This window comes from Haliotis rufescens, unplaced genomic scaffold, assembly GCF_023055435.1.
Source record: "Haliotis rufescens isolate VD_foot unplaced genomic scaffold, xgHalRufe1.0.p SCAF_14, whole genome shotgun sequence".
Lineage (NCBI taxonomy): Eukaryota > Metazoa > Mollusca > Gastropoda > Lepetellida > Haliotidae > Haliotis > Haliotis rufescens.
Genome location: NW_025963824.1, coordinates 34,328,344 through 34,348,582, shown reverse-complemented (window position 1 = coordinate 34,348,582; position 20,239 = coordinate 34,328,344). Strand labels below are relative to the sequence as shown.

Below are 20,239 nucleotides of genomic sequence, written 5' to 3'. Positions count from 1 at the left end.
CGCGGATTGGCTGACAAGTTATGACTCTCACATGGACGGAATGGATCGTGAAATCTTTTGTTGTCAAAGAGGCATATCCAAAAACACGTCACACAACTGAGAAAATTGTCGGTAAAATAGACAGGGCATAAACCTCGGAAAAGGGACAAATTTGTGGAACGTTCAGTGATTCACAACTTGCAAAAATAGGGCTAAACACCAACACGCCATTCACAGACAATACAAGAGAAGGGTGCATCTGCCTGTCTCCCCCCAAGCGTAGGCACCAGAGATATAAGGACAATACAAGAGAAGGGTGCATCTGCCTGTCTCCCCCTAAGTGTAGGTACCAGAAATATAATGACAATACAAGGGAAGGGTGCGTCGTCCTGTCTCCCCCCAAGCGTAGGCACCAGAGATATAAGGACAATACAAGGGAAGGGTGCGTCGTCCTGTCTCCCCCCTAGCGTAGGCACCAGAGATATAAGGACAATACAAGGGAAGGGTGCGTCGTCCTGTCTCCCCCAAAGTGTAGGCACCAGAGATATAAGGACAATACAAGGGAAGGGTGCGTCGTCTTGTCTCCCCCCAAGCGTAGGCACCAGAGATATAAGGACAATACAAGGGAAGGGTGCGTCGTCTTATCTCCCCCTAAGTGTAGGCACCAGAGATATAAGGACAAAACAAGAGAAGGGTGCGTCGTCCTGTCTCCCCCCAAGCGTAGGCACCAGAGATATAAGGACAATACAAGGGAAGGGTGCGTCGTCTTGTCTCCCCCCAAGCGTAGGCACCAGAGATATAAGGACAATACAAGGGAAGGGTGCGCCGTCTTGTCTCCCCCCTAGCGTAGGCACCAGAGATATAAGGACAATACAAGGGAAGGGTGCGTCGTCTTGTCTCCCCCCAAGCGTAGGCACCAGAGATATAAGGACAATACAAGGGAAGGGTGCGTCGTCTTGTCTCCCCCCTAGCGTAGGCACCAGAGATATAAGGACAATACAAGGGAAGGGTGCGTCGTCTTGTCTCCCCCAAAGTGTAGGCACCAGAGATATAAGGACAATACAAGGGAAGGGTGCGTCGTCTTGTCTCCCCCCAAGCGTAGGCACCAGAGATATAAGGACAATACAAGGGAAGGGTGCGCCGTCTTGTCTCCCCCCCAAGCGTAGGCACCAGAGATATAAGGACAATACAAGGGAAGGGTGCGTCGTCCTGTCTCCCCCTTCGGGTAGGCACCAGAGATGTACGGACAATACAAGGGAAGGGTGTCTGTCTCCCCACAACGGTTTTCACCAATGTGTGGCAGGGGAGTCGTGGAGGTAATGCCGGGGAATGTCCGAGGGTCAACTTGCTAGTTCGGTAGGCATCCAGAAAAGAGTACACTTCATTATTACAGAAACAGGCCCAGGCTACAAAGCATGTATCAGTTGTTGGGTTCCACATCTTCTGACATCTTATCAAAACGCACCAGGCACAACGTGTCTGGTGATAATGCAGCTCTGTTTGAAGCTGACCCAGAACGGTTCTTGCAACGATTTATAACTATGGATGAAACCAACTCCATTATGACTCCCAACAACAATCGAAACAGTAGAAGCATTTGCCAGCATCACCACGGAAGGTAAAGACTGTCCTATCCAGTGAAATGATCAAAACAGTTATGACCACCTTGTCCTGGGATGCCGAGGGCGTCACCTTAGTGGACTATCTTCCAAAAGGCCAAACAATACACGGAGCATATCATGTTGCACTTTGAGAACATTACTTGATGAAATTAAAACTAAGAGACGTGGGAAGCTGGGAAAAGGTGTGCTCTTCCATCAGGACAATGTGCTCGTGCACAAATCAGTCATTGCCATGGCTTCTTTGCACGAGTGTGGATTTGAACTCATTCAGAACCAACCTTATTCTCCTAAAATTCATTTCGACTCGAACGAAGACGTCATAGCAGTTCTGGAGAACTGTTTGGACAGACAAGTATATGCATAACATTCTTCCAGCCGCGTTGACGAAAGTTGATCAATGTGGATGGGAGCTCTGTTGAAACTAAATAGAGAATTTCACCCGAAAGTCTTTTGGTATCTTAGTTGATAAAAGTTTAAAACTCCGAGGCTTGCCAGGGAGTTTAAACTTTTATCGAAGAATGTTGATATTTTTTATATCAAAAGACTCAAGGGTGAGATTCTATTTATCATCCAACATCATTCTTCCAACTTCTTCAGTTTCTAAACAGTAATAAGCAGTGTCTAAAGTGTAAAAAGTACAGCTAACAGCTTCAGTAGCAGAGCCAATAGTGATGTCATTTGATTGTGACGTCATGGTAACCAATGACGGGACAAGCGTCTGCAACATGACGTCGCAATGATCTCACCCAAGCGATATCTCATGGGGGGCCAGTTTTGGAATAAATCATTTTAATGTCTACAGGGCTTTCTTTGTGAGACTTAGAACAGATCAACCATTCCTCGTACGTTGACATCCATACGAAGAAAGTGTTGACCTGATCATTTCCAGCTGCCCACTGTATGAGGAATATCTAGTGGTATATTGACATCCACACCATGTACACACGTACTAGCGAATTTCATATTCATGTCAGTAAATATACATTATCAATGCTAGAGAATAACCAGCGTAGATTTTCTACTGAATCAGATTCAACTTGGCGTAAAGGGCAAATAGTTGTGGAGATTATGTGAATGGGCCACTGTCCTGCCCTACCGGCAACACCCGCCACTCATACAATCCGAATAAAACAAAGTAAGTATTTATTGCCAGACGAAGCACAGCAGTACCCCTGCCATGCGACGTCAGCCTGTGAACAAACCAGACAATCAAGTGATTGATGAACCAGAAAAGCCAGTGACACGAGAGTACCATTATTGATTTTGTTGAAACTTAAAAAAACGGTAGGTTAACAACTCGACTCAGCATAACATGACAATCGTCGTGTCGTTCTAGGTAACTGGTACATAAACATTATCTAGACAAGTGTACAGTGTATCAATAGTTCAGATGGAACTGAGATGTAGCGAAAGATCAAGGCCCAAAATATTCAAAATATGCTCCAATGAACTTATTAACAGGAAACGGATCCCGTCACGATTTTAATAACTTATTCGTTTATTAATTCTTTTTAATGACGCATTCAGCCATATTCCATATACAGGAATGGGGCTTATGCACAATGCAGTATGGACCAGGACAAGCGAAGACTGTCCCCGCAGACACGCACTCAGGCACGTAACCGAGCCTGACCATCCAATCCCTGGAGTCGCCTTCACGACCAGTAAAAGTTGTTTGGGATCTATTCCCACCCGGAATTCCCCACGGGGACAACTGCAAGAAACACCCGACGAGGCATTGAGATTAAATAGCGTTGTTAACAGTGAACAAAATTGAGATTTCTACTCACCAAATTGTCCTGAACTCCAAGCCCGCTATATCCTTGGACACCCCTCTCCCCGAGACCCTTCCCGCCGCGCCCTGCACCCCACGAATGTAACGCTAGGGAGAAGACGGATCCCGGGCCGGGGGCAGAGGGCGAGGCAAGTGCTTGGGTGACTAGGAAGCACGCCACGAGATACATTGACATGGGCCCGATGGACTAACACACATTTTGTCTGCAGTTCCCTGGGAGGTGATGGAGACGCTGTAGGTGGTGTTCCTTGGGAGGTGATGGAGACACTATTGGTGGTGTTCCGCGACTTCCTCCTAGTGCCGTAAATTACCCGCGTCATGATCAGGTCGGTTAGACGTTGACAGGCGGACTGATTGACGAGCACTATGACCCGCTAACAGGTACATCTCAACCTCGTCAAGGTACAGAGGACCTTCTTAGATTTATTGTCTTACGAAATATTTCTGTGCATGTTTCCGTCACTCCCGTATTGCACACATTGTAAATGGTGTTGTGTTCTGAAGTAGGATATTTAATTACAAGAAGGAAAATCTGATATACGTTGTTCTGATGTTCCAAATCGATGTGTGCGGTTGAAGTGTGGATGGCAAATGTATTCCCTGTTTATGTGTAGCCTTCTGGTCTTCACTCCTGATTCAACCCTTACGTGGAATTTTATTATAAATTATATACCGATTGAAAAAATGTTTAATGATTTTAGTTGCATTTCGAAGATTTATTGCCAGTAGAGACAAAGAAACCAACCACAAACCTGCCAACATGATTGATGAGGCTGTGGTGTAGACGTTTGTGCACCAGGTTCAGTAACCCGGTAAGTTCTAACAATTGTACAGATGTTGTCCTTCAAGACGTAATACAGAGACTGTCACCTTGTAGCCCCGGAGCGATGCCAGGCTTCATAATATTTACAGACCATTGGATAATCTGGGGAAAGCCTGTGACATTGTTTTTAAAAAGATAACATGTTTCAGAAAACTATCATTATTTCTCCTCTTTCAGCTTCCATACTGACTTCCTGCAGAAGCCAAATCTGATTTCAATAGATTCCGTATAAAATCCCTGCGAGCTCCTTACTGCCCCATGGTCCCCTGCGCGCGAGCTTTAGCAAACATTTCACTCCCAAGTTAATTCCTCAGTCCATCCTGAAGTGTTCTCATAACGTCCCACTGCTGTCCATGTGATTCAATGGACAACCAACTTATTTCTGTTGTTGCTTTCCATATCCCGACAATACATTCAGTATATCCTTCTTATAGCCTATTCCTATACCGCTCATATATTCTATATGTCCTTCTTATAGCATCCTAAACGTATTCCTATACCGCTCATATATTCTATATATGCTTCTTATAGCCTCCTAAACGTATTCCTATACCGCTCATATATTCTATATATGCTTCTTATAGCCTATTCCTATACCGTATATATATTCTATATGTCCTTCTTATAGCCTCTTCCTATACCGCTCATATATTCTATATGTCCTTCTTATAGCCTATTCCTATACCGCTCATATATTCTATATGTCCTTCTTATAGCATCCTATACCTATTCCTATACCGCTTATATATTCTATATGTCCTTCTTATAGCTTCTTCCTATACCGCTCATATATTCTATATGTCCTTCTTATAGCCTATTCCTATACCGCTCATATATTCTATATATCCTTCTTATAGCATCCTATACCTATTCCTATACCGCTCATATATTCTATATGTCCTTCTTATAGCCTATTCCTATACCGCTCATATATTCTATATATCCTTCTTATAGCATCCTATACCTATTCCTATACCGCTTATATATTCTATATGTCCTTCTTATAGCCTCTTCCTATACCGCTCATATATTCTATATATCCTTCTTATAGCCTCCTAAACCTATTCCTATACCGCTCATATATTCTAAATATCTTTCTTATAGTAGCCTATTCCTATACCGTTCATATACTCCATATAATCCTTCTTATAGCCTCCTGAACCTATTCCTATACCGATCATATATTCTATATGTCCTTCTTATAGCCTCTTCCTGTACCGCTCATATATTCTATATATCCTTCTTTTAGCCTATTCCTATCCCGCTATATATTCATTGTAAACTTCTTATTGCCTTCTTAACCTATTCCGCTCATATATCATTATATATCTTTCTGACAGCCTCCTAAACCGATTCTTATTCCCCTCATATATGTTTTATATATCTACTTATAGCCGCCTAAAACTATTCCTATCCAGCTCATATATTCTATCATGATATATCATCTTAGAACCCCTAAAATTATTCTTATCCCGTTCATATATACTATATAACAGTTCCTGGAGTGTCTGTGGCGGTGGTTGACGGTGACGGACACGACGATCCAGCACGTCCTACATATGTTCAATAGGGGACAAGTCTGGCGAGCGGGCAGACCAGGGTAGCGTAGGCACGTTGTTCTGACGCAGAAATTCTGTGCAAACACGTGCGACGTGGGGTTTGGCGTTGTTCTGCTGAAAGTTGTCGCCATTGACGTTGATGAAGGGGACAACGTGGCGCTGCAGGATCTCGCCTCGGTAGCGTAGACAATTCAGAGCACTATCCACTCTCATAAGTGCTGTCCAGCCACCGTGATGAATGCCTCACCCCACCATGACGCTTCCCCATCCAAAACGATCCACTTGCAGAACGCAATTTTCAGCGTAACGTTCGTTACGACGTCGGTACACACGGGCACGTTCATCAGCACGTCTCAGCAGAAAACGGGACTCGTCTGTGAACTGAACACGTGTCCATCTTGCTTGAGGCCGTGCGGCTCTCTGACGACATCACTGCAGACGTTCTGATCCGATATTCGACGTAGTCCCGGTACTTGTGAGGCTGTTGGCGTCGCTGTGATGAAACGGTCCCGAATGTGTCGTACCCGATGTAGCGATCTTAGCCAGGCGTTGTAACGGGAGGTCGTCCTGACCTTGGCCTGTCACGAACGTTGCCGTTGGAGTTGTAACGTCTTCACAAGTTAGAGATGGTCAATCTGGCCACACCCATTACCTGCGCCACATGCTGTTGTGTTTCACCCGCTTGCAGTCGCCCGATGGCGTTGTTGTGTTGTGCTTCTGATAGACGTGGCATTTTAACGGCTCGTTTTCTGATTTTTTGATGTGTGTGTCAGCAGTCGTCGTCCTTGCCTTTTGAATCTTGCCGACAGAGGAATAGTCACGACAGTTCAGAAAACTGACATGCTGCACGTATTTGGCATTGCAGTTGCGTTTTGGTGAATTGATCCGTCGCGACGTCACAACATAACGTTTCGGGCAACCTGCATGTTTACTCGAACATGTAATGAACCTTATTGATTACTTAAGAAACAAAATTAAATTTCAACCATACAAAACGATTTATGCATTTATAGTTTTCTTTTTTTTTGAATAGTACAATAACACTGAGTGCTGTCTGCCTCTCTGTGTCAGTAAGCGAATGGACCAGTCCATGAACTGAATGACTGTATTGTCAGAGCCCTAAATAAAGTAAACATAGATTTGCCATCATCTGAATCTCCGACTTTTTCAATTTAGATTGCGTTGTTTTGTTCAGAATATATATTTTCAGAGATTAAGCATTAGTCTGTCACGACTACGGTGCCTTCTACGTCACGACCTCCAAAAATCTGCACCTCGAATATGCCTCATGATATTGGGGCAGTGGGTCTGCCTCGTGTTGAAGACGTTCACTCATCACGTGGTCTGCACGTGTGCCGCAACACATGGTTACCCTACTTGGTTACCCCACTGATTACCCTACTTGGTTACCCCACTGGTTACCGTACTTGGTTACTCCACTTGGTTACTCCACTTGGTTACCCCGCTTGGTTACCCCGCTTAGTTACCCCACTTGGTTACCCAACTGCTTATCCTACATGGTTACTCAACTTGGTTACTCCACTTGGTTACCCCGCTTGGTTAGCCCGCTTGGTTACCCCACTTGGTTACCCAACAGCTTATCCTACATGGTTACTCAAGTTGGTTACCCATCTTGGTAACGCCACATGGTTACCCCACTGGTTACCCCACTTGGTTACTCCACATAGTTACCCCACTTGGTTACTCCACTTCGTGACCGCGCTTGGTTACAGAACTTGGTTACCCCACTGGCTACCCTACTTTGTTATCCCACTTGGTTACCCCGCCCGGTTACCCTACTTGGTTACCCCACTCGGTTACCCTACTGTGTTATCCCACTTGGCTACCACGCTTGGTTACCCCATTTGGCTACCCCGCTTGGATACCCTACTGTGTTATCCAACTTGGCTACCACACTTGGTTACCCCATTTGGCTACCCCGCTTGGTTACCCTACTTAGTTACCCCACTTGGTTCCCCCCTTTGCCCCACTTGGCTACCTTACTTTGTTACCGTACTTTTTTATCCCACTTGGCTACCTCACTTAGTTACCCTACTTGGCTACCCCACTTGGTTACTCCACTTGGCTACCCCACTTCGCTACCACACTTGGTTATCCCACTTCGCTACCCCACTTGGTTACTCCACTTGGTTATCCCACTTCGCTACCACACTTGGTTACCCCATTTGGCTACCCCGCTTGGTTACCCTACTGTGTTATCCCACTTGGCTACCACACTTGGTTACCCAAGTTGGCTACCCCGCTTGGTTACCCCGCTTGGTTACCCTACTGTGTTATCCCACTTGGCTACCACACTTGGTTACCCTACTGTGTTACCCCGCTTGGTTACCCCACTTGGCTACCCCGCTTGGTTACCCTACTGTGTTACTCAACTTGGTTACCCCGCTTGGTTACCCCATTTGGCTACCCCGCTTGGTTACCCCGCTTGGTTACTCCACTTGGTTACCCCAGTCGGTTACCCCACTTGGCTACCTAAATTGGCTACCTCACTTAGTTACCCTACTTGGCTACCTCACTTAGTTACCCTACTTGGCTACCTCACTTAGTTACCGTACTTTTTTATCCCGCTTGGCTACCTCACTTGGTTACTCCACTTGGTTACCCCACTTCGCTACCCCACTTGGTTACCCCACTTCGCTACCCCACTTGGTTACTCCACTTGGTTACCCCACTTCGCTACCCCACTTGGTTACCCCACTTCGCTACCCCACTTGGTTACTCCACTTGGTTATCCCACTTGGCTACCACACTTGGTTACCCCATTTGGCTACCCCGCTTGGTTACCCCGCTTGGTTACCCTACTGTGTTATCCCACTTGGCTACCACACTTGGTTACCCTACTGTGTTACCCCGCTTGGTTACCCCACTTGGCTACCCCGCTTGGTTACCCTACTGTGTTACTCAACTTGGTTACCCCGCTTGGTTACCCCATTTGGCTACCCTGCTTGGTTACCCCGCTTGGTTACCCCATTTGGCTACCCCGCTTGGTTACCCCGCTTGGTTACTCCACTTGGTTACCCCACTCGGTTACCCCACTTGGCTACCTAAATTGGCTACCTCACTTGGTTACCGTACTTTTTTATCCCACTTGGCTACCTCACTTGGTTACCCTACTTGGCTACACCACTTGTTTACCCAGCTTGGTTACCCTACAGGGCTACCCCACTAGAGCGCTAGTTAGAGCACACGGTTTGAGCATGTGGTTTGAGCACTGGTTAGAGCACGTGGTTTGAGCATGTGGTTTGAGCACTGGTTAGAGCACGTGGTTTGAGCACGTGGTTACAGCACAGGTTACAGCACTGGTTAGAGCACGTGGTTAGAGAACGTGGCTAGAGCACGGGCTTAGAGCACGAGGTTAGAGCACATGGTTAGAGCACGAGGTTAGAGAACGAGGTTAGAGCAGGGGGTTTGAGCACGGGTTCAGAGCACGAGGCTAGAGGATGGGGTTAGAGCATGTGGTAAGTGCACGAGGTTGGAGCACGGGGTTAGAGTACGTGGTTTGAGCACGTGGTTACAGCACAGGTTACAGCACTAGTTAGAGCACGTGATTAGAGAACGTGGCTAGAGCACGGGGTTAGAGCACGAGGTTAGAGCACAAGGTTAGAGCACATTCACCAGATGTGTCATCGTTAAAACCAAGTTCCCTGTGTCTGACACGTCCATTTCGCTCTTTAGTGCCGCGGGTTGTGAAATTCATGTCCCGGGGCAAGTACACAATTCATGATGGACCAACTCGAGCATATCTATCGATGACATATTTACCCATGCTGATGTGCCTGTTATGAAAAGTCTCAGTCCTCATCAAGAAAAGTGTAACAAACTAAACAACTCACAAGCAGCCCCTTTACCACACAGATTATCTGCTGGGCTTGGAGCTGTGCCAGAAGACTACATTCGTTAGCCCTCCGTCAGAATTCGCGGGTTCGAATCCCGCTGGCGAAACACAGGTTGTTCTATCATCATGGTAATATACAGGAGGGAAAAGAAGTTCCGTCATTGCCAGGAGGCGTTTAACTCACAATTCTCAGTACGGAGAGAGGGGGCCAGGGGGCGTGCGTATACGTGCCCGTCATCACCCTGATGACATGAGACGGCATGGTGTGCCTCGTGACGTGTGATAAGTGATGTAGCACGGCTCATTAACACCTCCCTGTACTAGTGCTGCCATTAAACATGAATGGATCACATGCCGTCAGAGTTAGGAAATGGACGTGTGTCAGCGTTAGATTACTGCAGGGATTAGCAAATATCCGGGAAAACGAGTTAGTTGAATTGGTAGGAGTTAGTGAGTAAGTATGCTTTTACACCACTGTGAGCAATATTCCGTTTGTATGTCCGGTTCGGCTAATGATATTGCTCCGGAATGAGGGCATCCTACAGGGACATCGATAACAGCAATCCTGGCACTTAGATTCAATGAAACGTCAGTAAAATATCGTTCTCGTGACACCAAACCGAGATCATTGAGACAAGGTGTTTTTGTATGTTTGTTTGTTGGTTTGTTTGTTTAACGCTGAACTCATCAATACTCCACCTACATTTATATGACGGTGGTACTCACACAATCGAATCTGGACCAGACAATCCAGTGATTGGCCACATGCGCATCGATCGATCCACGCAGTAGGGATACGATGACATGCATCAACCAATCTTTGACAAGCATGGGTTGCTGAAGACCTGTTTTCTACCCGGATTTCCACGGTTCGGCTGTTCATGTGCTCTTTACCATCATGCTCTGTACCACCATGTTCTGTACCACCATGTTCTGTACCGCCATGTTCTGTATCGCTATGTTCTGTACTGCCATGTTCTATACTGCCATGTTCTGTATCGCCATGTTCTGTATTGCTATGTTCTGTACCACCGTGTTCTGTACCACGATGTTCTATATCGCCAGGTTCTGTATCGCTATGTTCTGTACCGCCATGTTCTGTACCGCCATGCTCTGTATCGCCATGTTCTATATCGCTATGTTCTGTACTGCCATGTTCTGTACCACCATGTTCTGTACCGCCGTGTTCTGTATCGCTATGTTCTGTATCGCTATGTTCTATATCGCCATGTTCTGTATCGCCATGTTCTGTATCGCTATGTTCTGTACTGCCATGTTCTGTACCACCATGCTCTGTATCGCCATGTTCTGTATCGCCATGTTATGTATCGCTATGTTCTAAATCGCTATGTTCTCTATAGCTATGTACCTACCGCCATGTTCTGTATCGCTATGTTCTATATTGCCATGTTCTGTATCGCTATGTTCTATATTGCTATGTACTGTACCGCCATGTTCTGTATCGCTATGTTCTATATTGCCATGTTCTGTACCACCATGTTCTGTATCGCTGTGTTCTGTACTGCCATGTTCTATACCGCCATATTCTGTATCGCCATGTTCTGTATTGCTATGTTCTGCACCACCGTGTTCTGTACCGCCATGTTCTGTATCGCTATGTTCTGTACTGCCATGTTCTATATCGCCATGTTCTGTATTGCCATGTTCTGTATTGCTATGTTCTGCACCACCGTGTTCTATATCGCCATGTTCTGCACCGCCATGTTCTATCTCGCTATGTTCTGTACCACTATGTTCTGCATCGCCATGTTCTGTACCGCCGTGTTCTGTACCGCCGTGTTCTGTATCGCCATGTTCTGTACTGCCATGTTCTGTATCGCCATGTCCTGTACCGCCATGTTCTATATCACCATGTTCTGTATCGCCATGTTTTGTATCACTATGTTCTGTACCGCCATGTTATGTACAGCCATGTTCTATATCGCTATGTTCTCTATCACCATGTTCTGTACCGCCATGTTCTGTACTGCCATGTTCTGTACCGCCATGTTCTCTACTGCCATGTTCTATATCGCTATGCTGTGTACTGCCATGTTCTATATCGCTATGTTCTGTATCACCATGTTCTGTATCGCTATGCTCTGTACCGCCATGTTCTGTATCGCCATGTTCTGTACCGCCATGTTCTAAATCGCCATGTTCTGTAACGCCATGTTCTGTATAGCTATGTTCTCTACCACCATGTTCTGTAGCACCATGCTCTGTACCGCCATGTTCTATACCACTATGTTCTGTATCGCTATGTTCTGTTCCACCATGTTCTGTACCGCCATGTTCTATATCGCTATGTTCTGTACCACCATATTCTATATCGCTATGTTCTGTATGTCCATGCTCTGTACCGCCATGTTCACTATCGCTATGTTCTGTACCGCCATGTTCTGTACCACCATGCTCTGTATCGCCATGTTCTGTATCGCCATGTTATGTACAGCCATGTTCTGTGTCGCCATGTTAGGTACAGCCATGTTCTAAATCGCCATGTTCTGTTCCGCCATGTTCTGTATCACTATGGTCTCTACCGCCTTGTTCTATACCGCCAGGTTCTATATCGCTATGTTGTGTACTGCCATGTTCTGTACCGCCATGTTCTTTACAGTCATGCTCTGTACCGCCATGTTCTGTATCGCCATTTCCTGTACCGCCATGTTCTGTATCGCTATGTTCTGTAACGCCATGTTATGTATCGCTATGTTCTGTACTGCCATGTTCTGTACCTCCATGCTCTGTACCGGCATGTTCTATACAGCCATGCTCTGTACCATCATGCTCTGTGCCACAATGCTCTGTGCCAGCATGTTCTGTATCGCAATGTTCTATATCGCTATGTTCTGTACCGCCATGTTCTATATCGCTATGTTCTGTACCGCTATGTTCTATATTGCTATGTTCTATACCACCATATTCTATATCGCCATGTTTTCTACCGCCATGTTCTGTACCAACATTTTCTATATTGCTATGTTCTGTACCACCATATTCTATATCGCCATGTTCTGTACCATCATGTTCTATATCGTTAGATTCTGTATGGCTATGCTCTGTACCGCCATGTTCTATATCACTATGTTCTGTACCGCCATGTTCTATATCGCTATGTTCTGTACCGCCATGTTCTATATTCCTATGTTCTATACCACCATATTCTATATCGCTATGTTCTGTATCGCCATGTTCTATATTGCTATGTTCTGTACCACCAAATTCTATATCGCTATGTTCTGTACCGCCATGTTCTATATCACCATGTTCTGTACCGCCATGTTCTCTACCGCCATGTTCTCTACCGCCATGTTCTATAGCGCTATGTTCTGTACCGCCATGTTCTATATCACCATGTTCTGTACCGCCATGTTCTCTACCGCCATGTTCTATACCGCTATGTTCTGTACCGCCATGTTCTATATTGCTATCTTCTGTACCACCAAATTCTATATCGCCATGTTCTATATCGCTATGTTCTGTACAGCCATGTTCTGTATGGCTATGTTCTGTACCACCATAGTCTATATCGCCATGGTCTGTATCGCTATGTTCTGTATCGTTATGTTCTGTATGGCTATGTTCTCAATCGCCATGTTCTGTTCCGCCATGTTCTGTATCACTATGGTCTCTACCGCCATGTTCTATACCGCCAGGTTCTATATCGCTATGTTGTGTACTGCCATGTTCTGTACCGCCATGTTCTTTACAGTCATGCTCTGTACCGCCATGTTCTGTATCGCCATTTCCTGTACCGCCATGTTCTGTATCGCTATGTTCTGTAACGCCATGTTATGTATCGCTATGTTCTGTACTGCCATGTTCTGTACCTCCATGCTCTGTACCGGCATGTTCTATACAGCCATGCTCTGTACCATCATGCTCTGTGCCACAATGCTCTGTGCCAGCATGTTCTGTATCGCCATGTTCTATATCGCTATGTTCTGTACCGCCATGTTCTATATCGCTATGTTCTGTACCGCTATGTTCTATATTGCTATGTTCTATACCACCATATTCTATATCGCCATGTTTTCTACCGCCATGTTCTGTACCAACATTTTCTATATTGCTATGTTCTGTACCACCATATTCTATATCGCCATGTTCTGTACCATCATGTTCTATATCGTTAGATTCTGTATGGCTATGTTCTGTACCGCCATGTTCTTTATCACTATGTTCTGTACCGCCATGTTCTATATCGCTATGTTCTGTACCGCCATGTTCTATATTCCTATGTTCTATACCACCATATTCTATATCGCTATGTTCTGTATCGCCATGTTCTATATTGCTATGTTCTGTACCACCATATTCTATATCGCTATGTTCTGTACCGCCATGTTCTATATCACCATGTTCTGTACCGCCATGTTCTCTACCGCCATGTTCTCTACCGCCATGTTCTATAGCGCTATGTTCTGTACCGCCATGTTCTATATCACCATGTTCTGTACCGCCATGTTCTCTACCGCCATGTTCTATACCGCTATGTTCTGTACCGCCATGTTCTATATTGCTATCTTCTGTACCACCAAATTCTATATCGCCATGTTCTATATCGCTATGTTCTGTACAGCCATGTTCTGTATGGCTATGTTCTGTACCACCATAGTCTATATCGCCATGGTCTGTATCGCTATGTTCTGTATCGTTATGTTCTGTATGGCTATGTTCTCAATCGCTATGTTCTGTACTGCCACGTTCTATACCCCCATGTTCTGAATCGCCATGTTCTGTACCGCCATGTTCTGTACCACAATGCTCTGTACAGCCATGTTCTGCATCGATATGTTCTGTATCACTATGTTCTGTATTGCTATGTTCTGTATGGCTATGTTCTGTACCACAATGCTCTGTACCGCCATGTTCTGTATCGCTATGTTCTTTATCACCATGTTCTGTACCCGCATGTTCTTTAGCGCCATACTCTGTACCGCCATTTTCTGTACCACCATGCTCTGTACCGCCATGTTCTGTATTGATACGTTCTGTATCACTATGTTCTGTATCGCTATGTTCTGTATGGCTATGTTCTGTACCGCCATGCTCTGTATCGCCATGTTCTGTATCGCTATGTTCTGTATCACCATGTTCTGTACCGCCATGTTCTGTATCACCATGTTCTGTACCACCATATTCTATATGGCCATCTTCTGTACCGCCATGTTCTGTACCACTATGTTCTGTACTGCCATATTCTATATGGCCATCTTCTGTACCGCCATGTTCTGTACCACTATGTTCTGTACTGCCATGTTCTATACCGCCATGTTCTGTATCGCCATGTTCTGTATTGCTATGTTCTTCACCACCGTGTTCTGTACTGCCATGTTCTATATCGCCATGTTCTGCACCGCCATGTTCTATATCGCTATGTTCTGTACCACTATGTTCTGTATCGCTATGTTGTGTACTGCCATGTTCTGTACCGCCATGTTCTTTACAGTCATGCTCTGTACCGCCATGTTCTGTATCGCCATTTCCTGTACCGCCATGTTCTGTATCGCTATGTTCTGTAACGCCATGTTATGTATCGCTATGTTCTGTACTGCCATGTTCTGTACCTCCATGCTCTGTACCGGCATGTTCTATACAGCCATGCTCTGTACCATCATGCTCTGTGCCACAATGCTCTGTGCCAGCATGTTCTGTATCGCCATGTTCTATATCGCTATGTTCTGTACCGCCATGTTCTATATCGCTATGTTCTGTACCGCTATGTTCTATATTGCTATGTTCTATACCACCATATTCTATATCGCCATGTTTTCTACCGCCATGTTCTGTACCAACATTTTCTATATTGCTATGTTCTGTACCACCATATTCTATATCGCCATGTTCTGTACCATCATGTTCTATATCGTTAGATTCTGTATGGCTATGTTCTGTACCGCCATGTTCTATATCACTATGTTCTGTACCGCCATGTTCTATATCGCTATGTTCTGTACCGCCATGTTCTATATTCCTATGTTCTATACCACCATATTCTATATCGCTATGTTCTGTATCGCCATGTTCTATATTGCTATGTTCTGTACCACCATATTCTATATCGCTATGTTCTGTACCGCCATGTTCTATATCACCATGTTCTGTACCGCCATGTTCTCTACCGCCATGTTCTCTACCGCCATGTTCTATAGCGCTATGTTCTGTACCGCCATGTTCTATATCACCATGTTCTGTACCGCCATGTTCTCTACCGCCATGTTCTATACCGCTATGTTCTGTACCGCCATGTTCTATATTGCTATCTTCTGTACCACCAAATTCTATATCGCCATGTTCTATATCGCTATGTTCTGTACAGCCATGTTCTGTATGGCTATGTTCTGTACCACCATAGTCTATATCGCCATGGTCTGTATCGCTATGTTCTGTATCGTTATGTTCTGTATGGCTATGTTCTCAATCGCTATGTTCTGTACTGCCACGTTCTATACCCCCATGTTCTGAATCGCCATGTTCTGTACCGCCATGTTCTGTACCACAATGCTCTGTACAGCCATGTTCTGCATCGATATGTTCTGTATCACTATGTTCTGTATTGCTATGTTCTGTATGGCTATGTTCTGTACCACAATGCTCTGTACCGCCATGTTCTGTATCGCTATGTTCTTTATCACCATGTTCTGTACCCGCATGTTCTTTAGCGCCATACTCTGTACCGCCATTTTCTGTACCACCATGCTCTGTACCGCCATGTTCTGTATTGATACGTTCTGTATCACTATGTTCTGTATCGCTATGTTCTGTATGGCTATGTTCTGTACCGCCATGCTCTGTATCGCCATGTTCTGTATCGCTATGTTCTGTATCACCATGTTCTGTACCGCCATGTTCTGTATCACCATGTTCTGTACCACCATATTCTATATGGCCATCTTCTGTACCGCCATGTTCTGTACCACTATGTTCTGTACTGCCATATTCTATATGGCCATCTTCTGTACCGCCATGTTCTGTACCACTATGTTCTGTACTGCCATGTTCTATACCGCCATGTTCTGTATCGCCATGTTCTGTATTGCTATGTTCTTCACCACCGTGTTCTGTACTGCCATGTTCTATATCGCCATGTTCTGCACCGCCATGTTCTATATCGCTATGTTCTGTACCACTATGTTCTGTATCGCTATGTTGTGTACTGCCATGTTCTGTACCGCCATGTTCTTTACAGTCATGCTCTGTACCGCCATGTTCTGTATCGCCATTTCCTGTACCGCCATGTTCTGTATCGCTATGTTCTGTAACGCCATGTTATGTATCGCTATGTTCTGTACTGCCATGTTCTGTACCTCCATGCTCTGTACCGGCATGTTCTATACAGCCATGCTCTGTACCATCATGCTCTGTGCCACAATGCTCTGTGCCAGCATGTTCTGTATCGCCATGTTCTATATCGCTATGTTCTGTACCGCCATGTTCTATATCGCTATGTTCTGTACCGCTATGTTCTATATTGCTATGTTCTATACCACCATATTCTATATCGCCATGTTTTCTACCGCCATGTTCTGTACCAACATTTTCTATATTGCTATGTTCTGTACCACCATATTCTATATCGCCATGTTCTGTACCATCATGTTCTATATCGTTAGATTCTGTATGGCTATGTTCTGTACCGCCATGTTCTATATCACTATGTTCTGTACCGCCATGTTCTATATCGCTATGTTCTGTACCGCCATGTTCTATATTCCTATGTTCTATACCACCATATTCTATATCGCTATGTTCTGTATCGCCATGTTCTATATTGCTATGTTCTGTACCACCATATTCTATATCGCTATGTTCTGTACCGCCATGTTCTATATCACCATGTTCTGTACCGCCATGTTCTCTACCGCCATGTTCTCTACCGCCATGTTCTATAGCGCTATGTTCTGTACCGCCATGTTCTATATCACCATGTTCTGTACCGCCATGTTCTCTACCGCCATGTTCTATACCGCTATGTTCTGTACCGCCATGTTCTATATTGCTATCTTCTGTACCACCAAATTCTATATCGCCATGTTCTATATCGCTATGTTCTGTACAGCCATGTTCTGTATGGCTATGTTCTGTACCACCATAGTCTATATCGCCATGGTCTGTATCGCTATGTTCTGTATCGTTATGTTCTGTATGGCTATGTTCTCAATCGCTATGTTCTGTACTGCCACGTTCTATACCCCCATGTTCTGAATCGCCATGTTCTGTACCGCCATGTTCTGTACCACAATGCTCTGTACAGCCATGTTCTGCATCGATATGTTCTGTATCACTATGTTCTGTATTGCTATGTTCTGTATGGCTATGTTCTGTACCACAATGCTCTGTACCGCCATGTTCTGTATCGCTATGTTCTTTATCACCATGTTCTGTACCCGCATGTTCTTTAGCGCCATACTCTGTACCGCCATTTTCTGTACCACCATGCTCTGTACCGCCATGTTCTGTATTGATACGTTCTGTATCACTATGTTCTGTATCGCTATGTTCTGTATGGCTATGTTCTGTACCGCCATGCTCTGTATCGCCATGTTCTGTATCGCTATGTTCTGTATCACCATGTTCTGTACCGCCATGTTCTGTATCACCATGTTCTGTACCACCATATTCTATATGGCCATCTTCTGTACCGCCATGTTCTGTACCACTATGTTCTGTACTGCCATATTCTATATGGCCATCTTCTGTACCGCCATGTTCTGTACCACTATGTTCTGTACTGCCATGTTCTATACCGCCATGTTCTGTATCGCCATGTTCTGTATTGCTATGTTCTTCACCACCGTGTTCTGTACTGCCATGTTCTATATCGCCATGTTCTGCACCGCCATGTTCTATATCGCTATGTTCTGTACCACTATGTTCTGTATCGCTATGTTCTGTATCACCATGTTCTGTACCGACATTTTCTGTATCACCATGTTCTGTACCACCATATTCTATATCGCCATCTTCTGTACCACCATCTTCTGTACCGCCATGTTCTGTATCGCTATGTTCTGTATGACCATGTTCTGTACCGACATGTTCTGTATGACCATGTTCTGTACCGCCATGATCTGTACCGCTGTTCTGTACCGCCATGTTCTGTACCGCCATGTTCTGTACCGACATGTTCTGTACCACTATGTTCTGTGCAACCATGCTCTGTACCGCTGTGTTCTGTATCGCTGTTCTGTATCACCATGTTCTGTACCGACATGTTCTGTACCACTATGTTCTCTACCACCATGCTCTGTACCGCTATGTTCTGTATCACCATGTTCTGTATTGCTGTTCTGTTTCACCATGTTCTGTACCCCCATGTTCTGTATCGCTGTTCTGTACCGCCATGTTTTGTACAGCCATGTTCTGTACTGCCATGTTCTGTACCGCCATGCTCTGTATCGCTGTTTTCTACCACCATGTTCTGTACCACCATGCTCTGTACCGCTATGTTCTGTATCACCATGTTCTGTATTGCTGTTCTGTATCACCATGTTCTGTACCGCCATGTTCTGTACCGCCATGTTCTGTACCGCCATGCTCTGTACCGCCATGTTCTGTATTGCTGTTCTCTACCACCATGTTCTGTACAGCAATGTTCTGTATTGATATGTTCTGTATTGCTATGTTCTGTACCACCAAATTCTATATCGCCATGTTCTATATCGCCATCTTCTGTACCACCATGTTCTGTACCACTATGTTCTGTACCGCAAAATTCTATATGGCCATGTTCTATATCACCATGTTTTGTACCACCATGTTCTGTATCACCATGTTATGTACCACCATGTTCTGTACCACCATGTTCTGTACCACCATATTCTATATGACCATGTTCTGTATCCCCATGTTCTGTATCACTATGTTCTGTACCACCATGTTCTGTACTACCATATTCTATATGACCATGTTATGTACCGCCATGTTCTGTACCACAATGTTCTGTACCACCATATTCTATATGACCATGTTCTGAACCCCCATGTTCTGTATCACTATGTTCTGTACCACCATGTTCTGTACCACCATATTCTATATGACCATGTTATATACCACCATGTTCTGTACCGCCATGTTCTTTATCGCCATGTTCTGTATCACTATGTTCTGTACCGCCATGTTCTGTATCACTATGTTCTGTATCACCATCTTCTGTATCGCCATGTTCTGTACCGCCATGTTCTGTACCGCCATGTTCTGTACAGCCATGTTCTGTATGGCTATGTTCTGTATCGCTATGTTCTGTATCGCCATATTTCTGTGCTGCCATGTTCTGTACCCCCATGTTCTGTACCACCATATTCTATATGACCATGTTATGTACCACCATGTTCTGTACCGCCATGTTCTTTACCGCCATGTTCTGTATCACTATGTTCTGTATCACCATATTCTGTATCACTATGTTCTGTACCGCCAAATTCTATATCGCCATGTTCTATATCACCACTTTTTGTACCACCATGTTCTGTATCACCATGTTATGTACCACCATGTTCTGTACCACCATATTCTATATGACCATGTTCTGTACCCCCATGTTCTGTATCACTATGTTCTGTACCACCATGTTCTGTACCACCATATTCTATATGACCA

At 44.9% G+C, this 20,239-nt stretch overlaps 3 protein-coding genes and 1 pseudogene across 3 annotated transcripts; 2 read left to right on the top strand and 2 right to left on the bottom strand.

Moving 5' to 3' along the window:
- LOC125371692 overlaps nt 1-10,609 on the bottom strand; it is a 44,172-nt pseudogene extending 33,563 nt beyond the window's left edge.
- A 363-nt stretch (nt 10,610-10,972) lies between these two features.
- Nucleotides 10,973-12,708, bottom strand: LOC125379237 (transcription initiation factor TFIID subunit 1-like). The gene is made up of 3 exons (XM_048395485.1): nt 12,696-12,708; nt 12,373-12,591; nt 10,973-11,541 (listed from the first exon to the last, which is right to left on the bottom strand). The coding sequence occupies exons 1-3, from the start codon at nt 12,706-12,708 to the stop codon at nt 10,973-10,975; spliced, it is 801 nt and encodes a 266-aa protein (XP_048251442.1).
- Nucleotides 12,709-12,721: 13 nt separating this feature from the next.
- On the top strand, nt 12,722-14,365 carry LOC125379236. The gene has a single exon (XM_048395484.1). The coding sequence runs from the start codon at nt 12,722-12,724 to the stop codon at nt 14,363-14,365; it is 1,644 nt and encodes a 547-aa protein (XP_048251441.1).
- A 3,606-nt stretch (nt 14,366-17,971) lies between these two features.
- On the top strand, nt 17,972-19,246 carry LOC125379235 (keratin-associated protein 16-1-like). Its single transcript, XM_048395483.1, has one exon. The coding sequence runs from the start codon at nt 17,972-17,974 to the stop codon at nt 19,244-19,246; it is 1,275 nt and encodes a 424-aa protein (XP_048251440.1).
- Nucleotides 19,247-20,239: the final 993 nt, after the last annotated feature.

Bases quoted from the DNA above. Each gene is read 5' to 3' on its own strand.
- LOC125379237 (XM_048395485.1), bottom strand. The intron at 11,542-12,372 runs GTACAGAACATG...ATGGCGGTACAG, and splicing joins TGCCGGTACAGAGCATGGAG to AACATAGTGATACAAAACAT.
- LOC125379236 (XM_048395484.1), top strand. From the start codon at position 12,722: ATGTTCTGTACCGCCATGTTCTATATCGCTATGTTCTGTACCGCCATG.
- LOC125379235 (XM_048395483.1), top strand. From the start codon at position 17,972: ATGCTCTGTACCGCCATGTTCTGTATCGCTATGTTCTTTATCACCATG.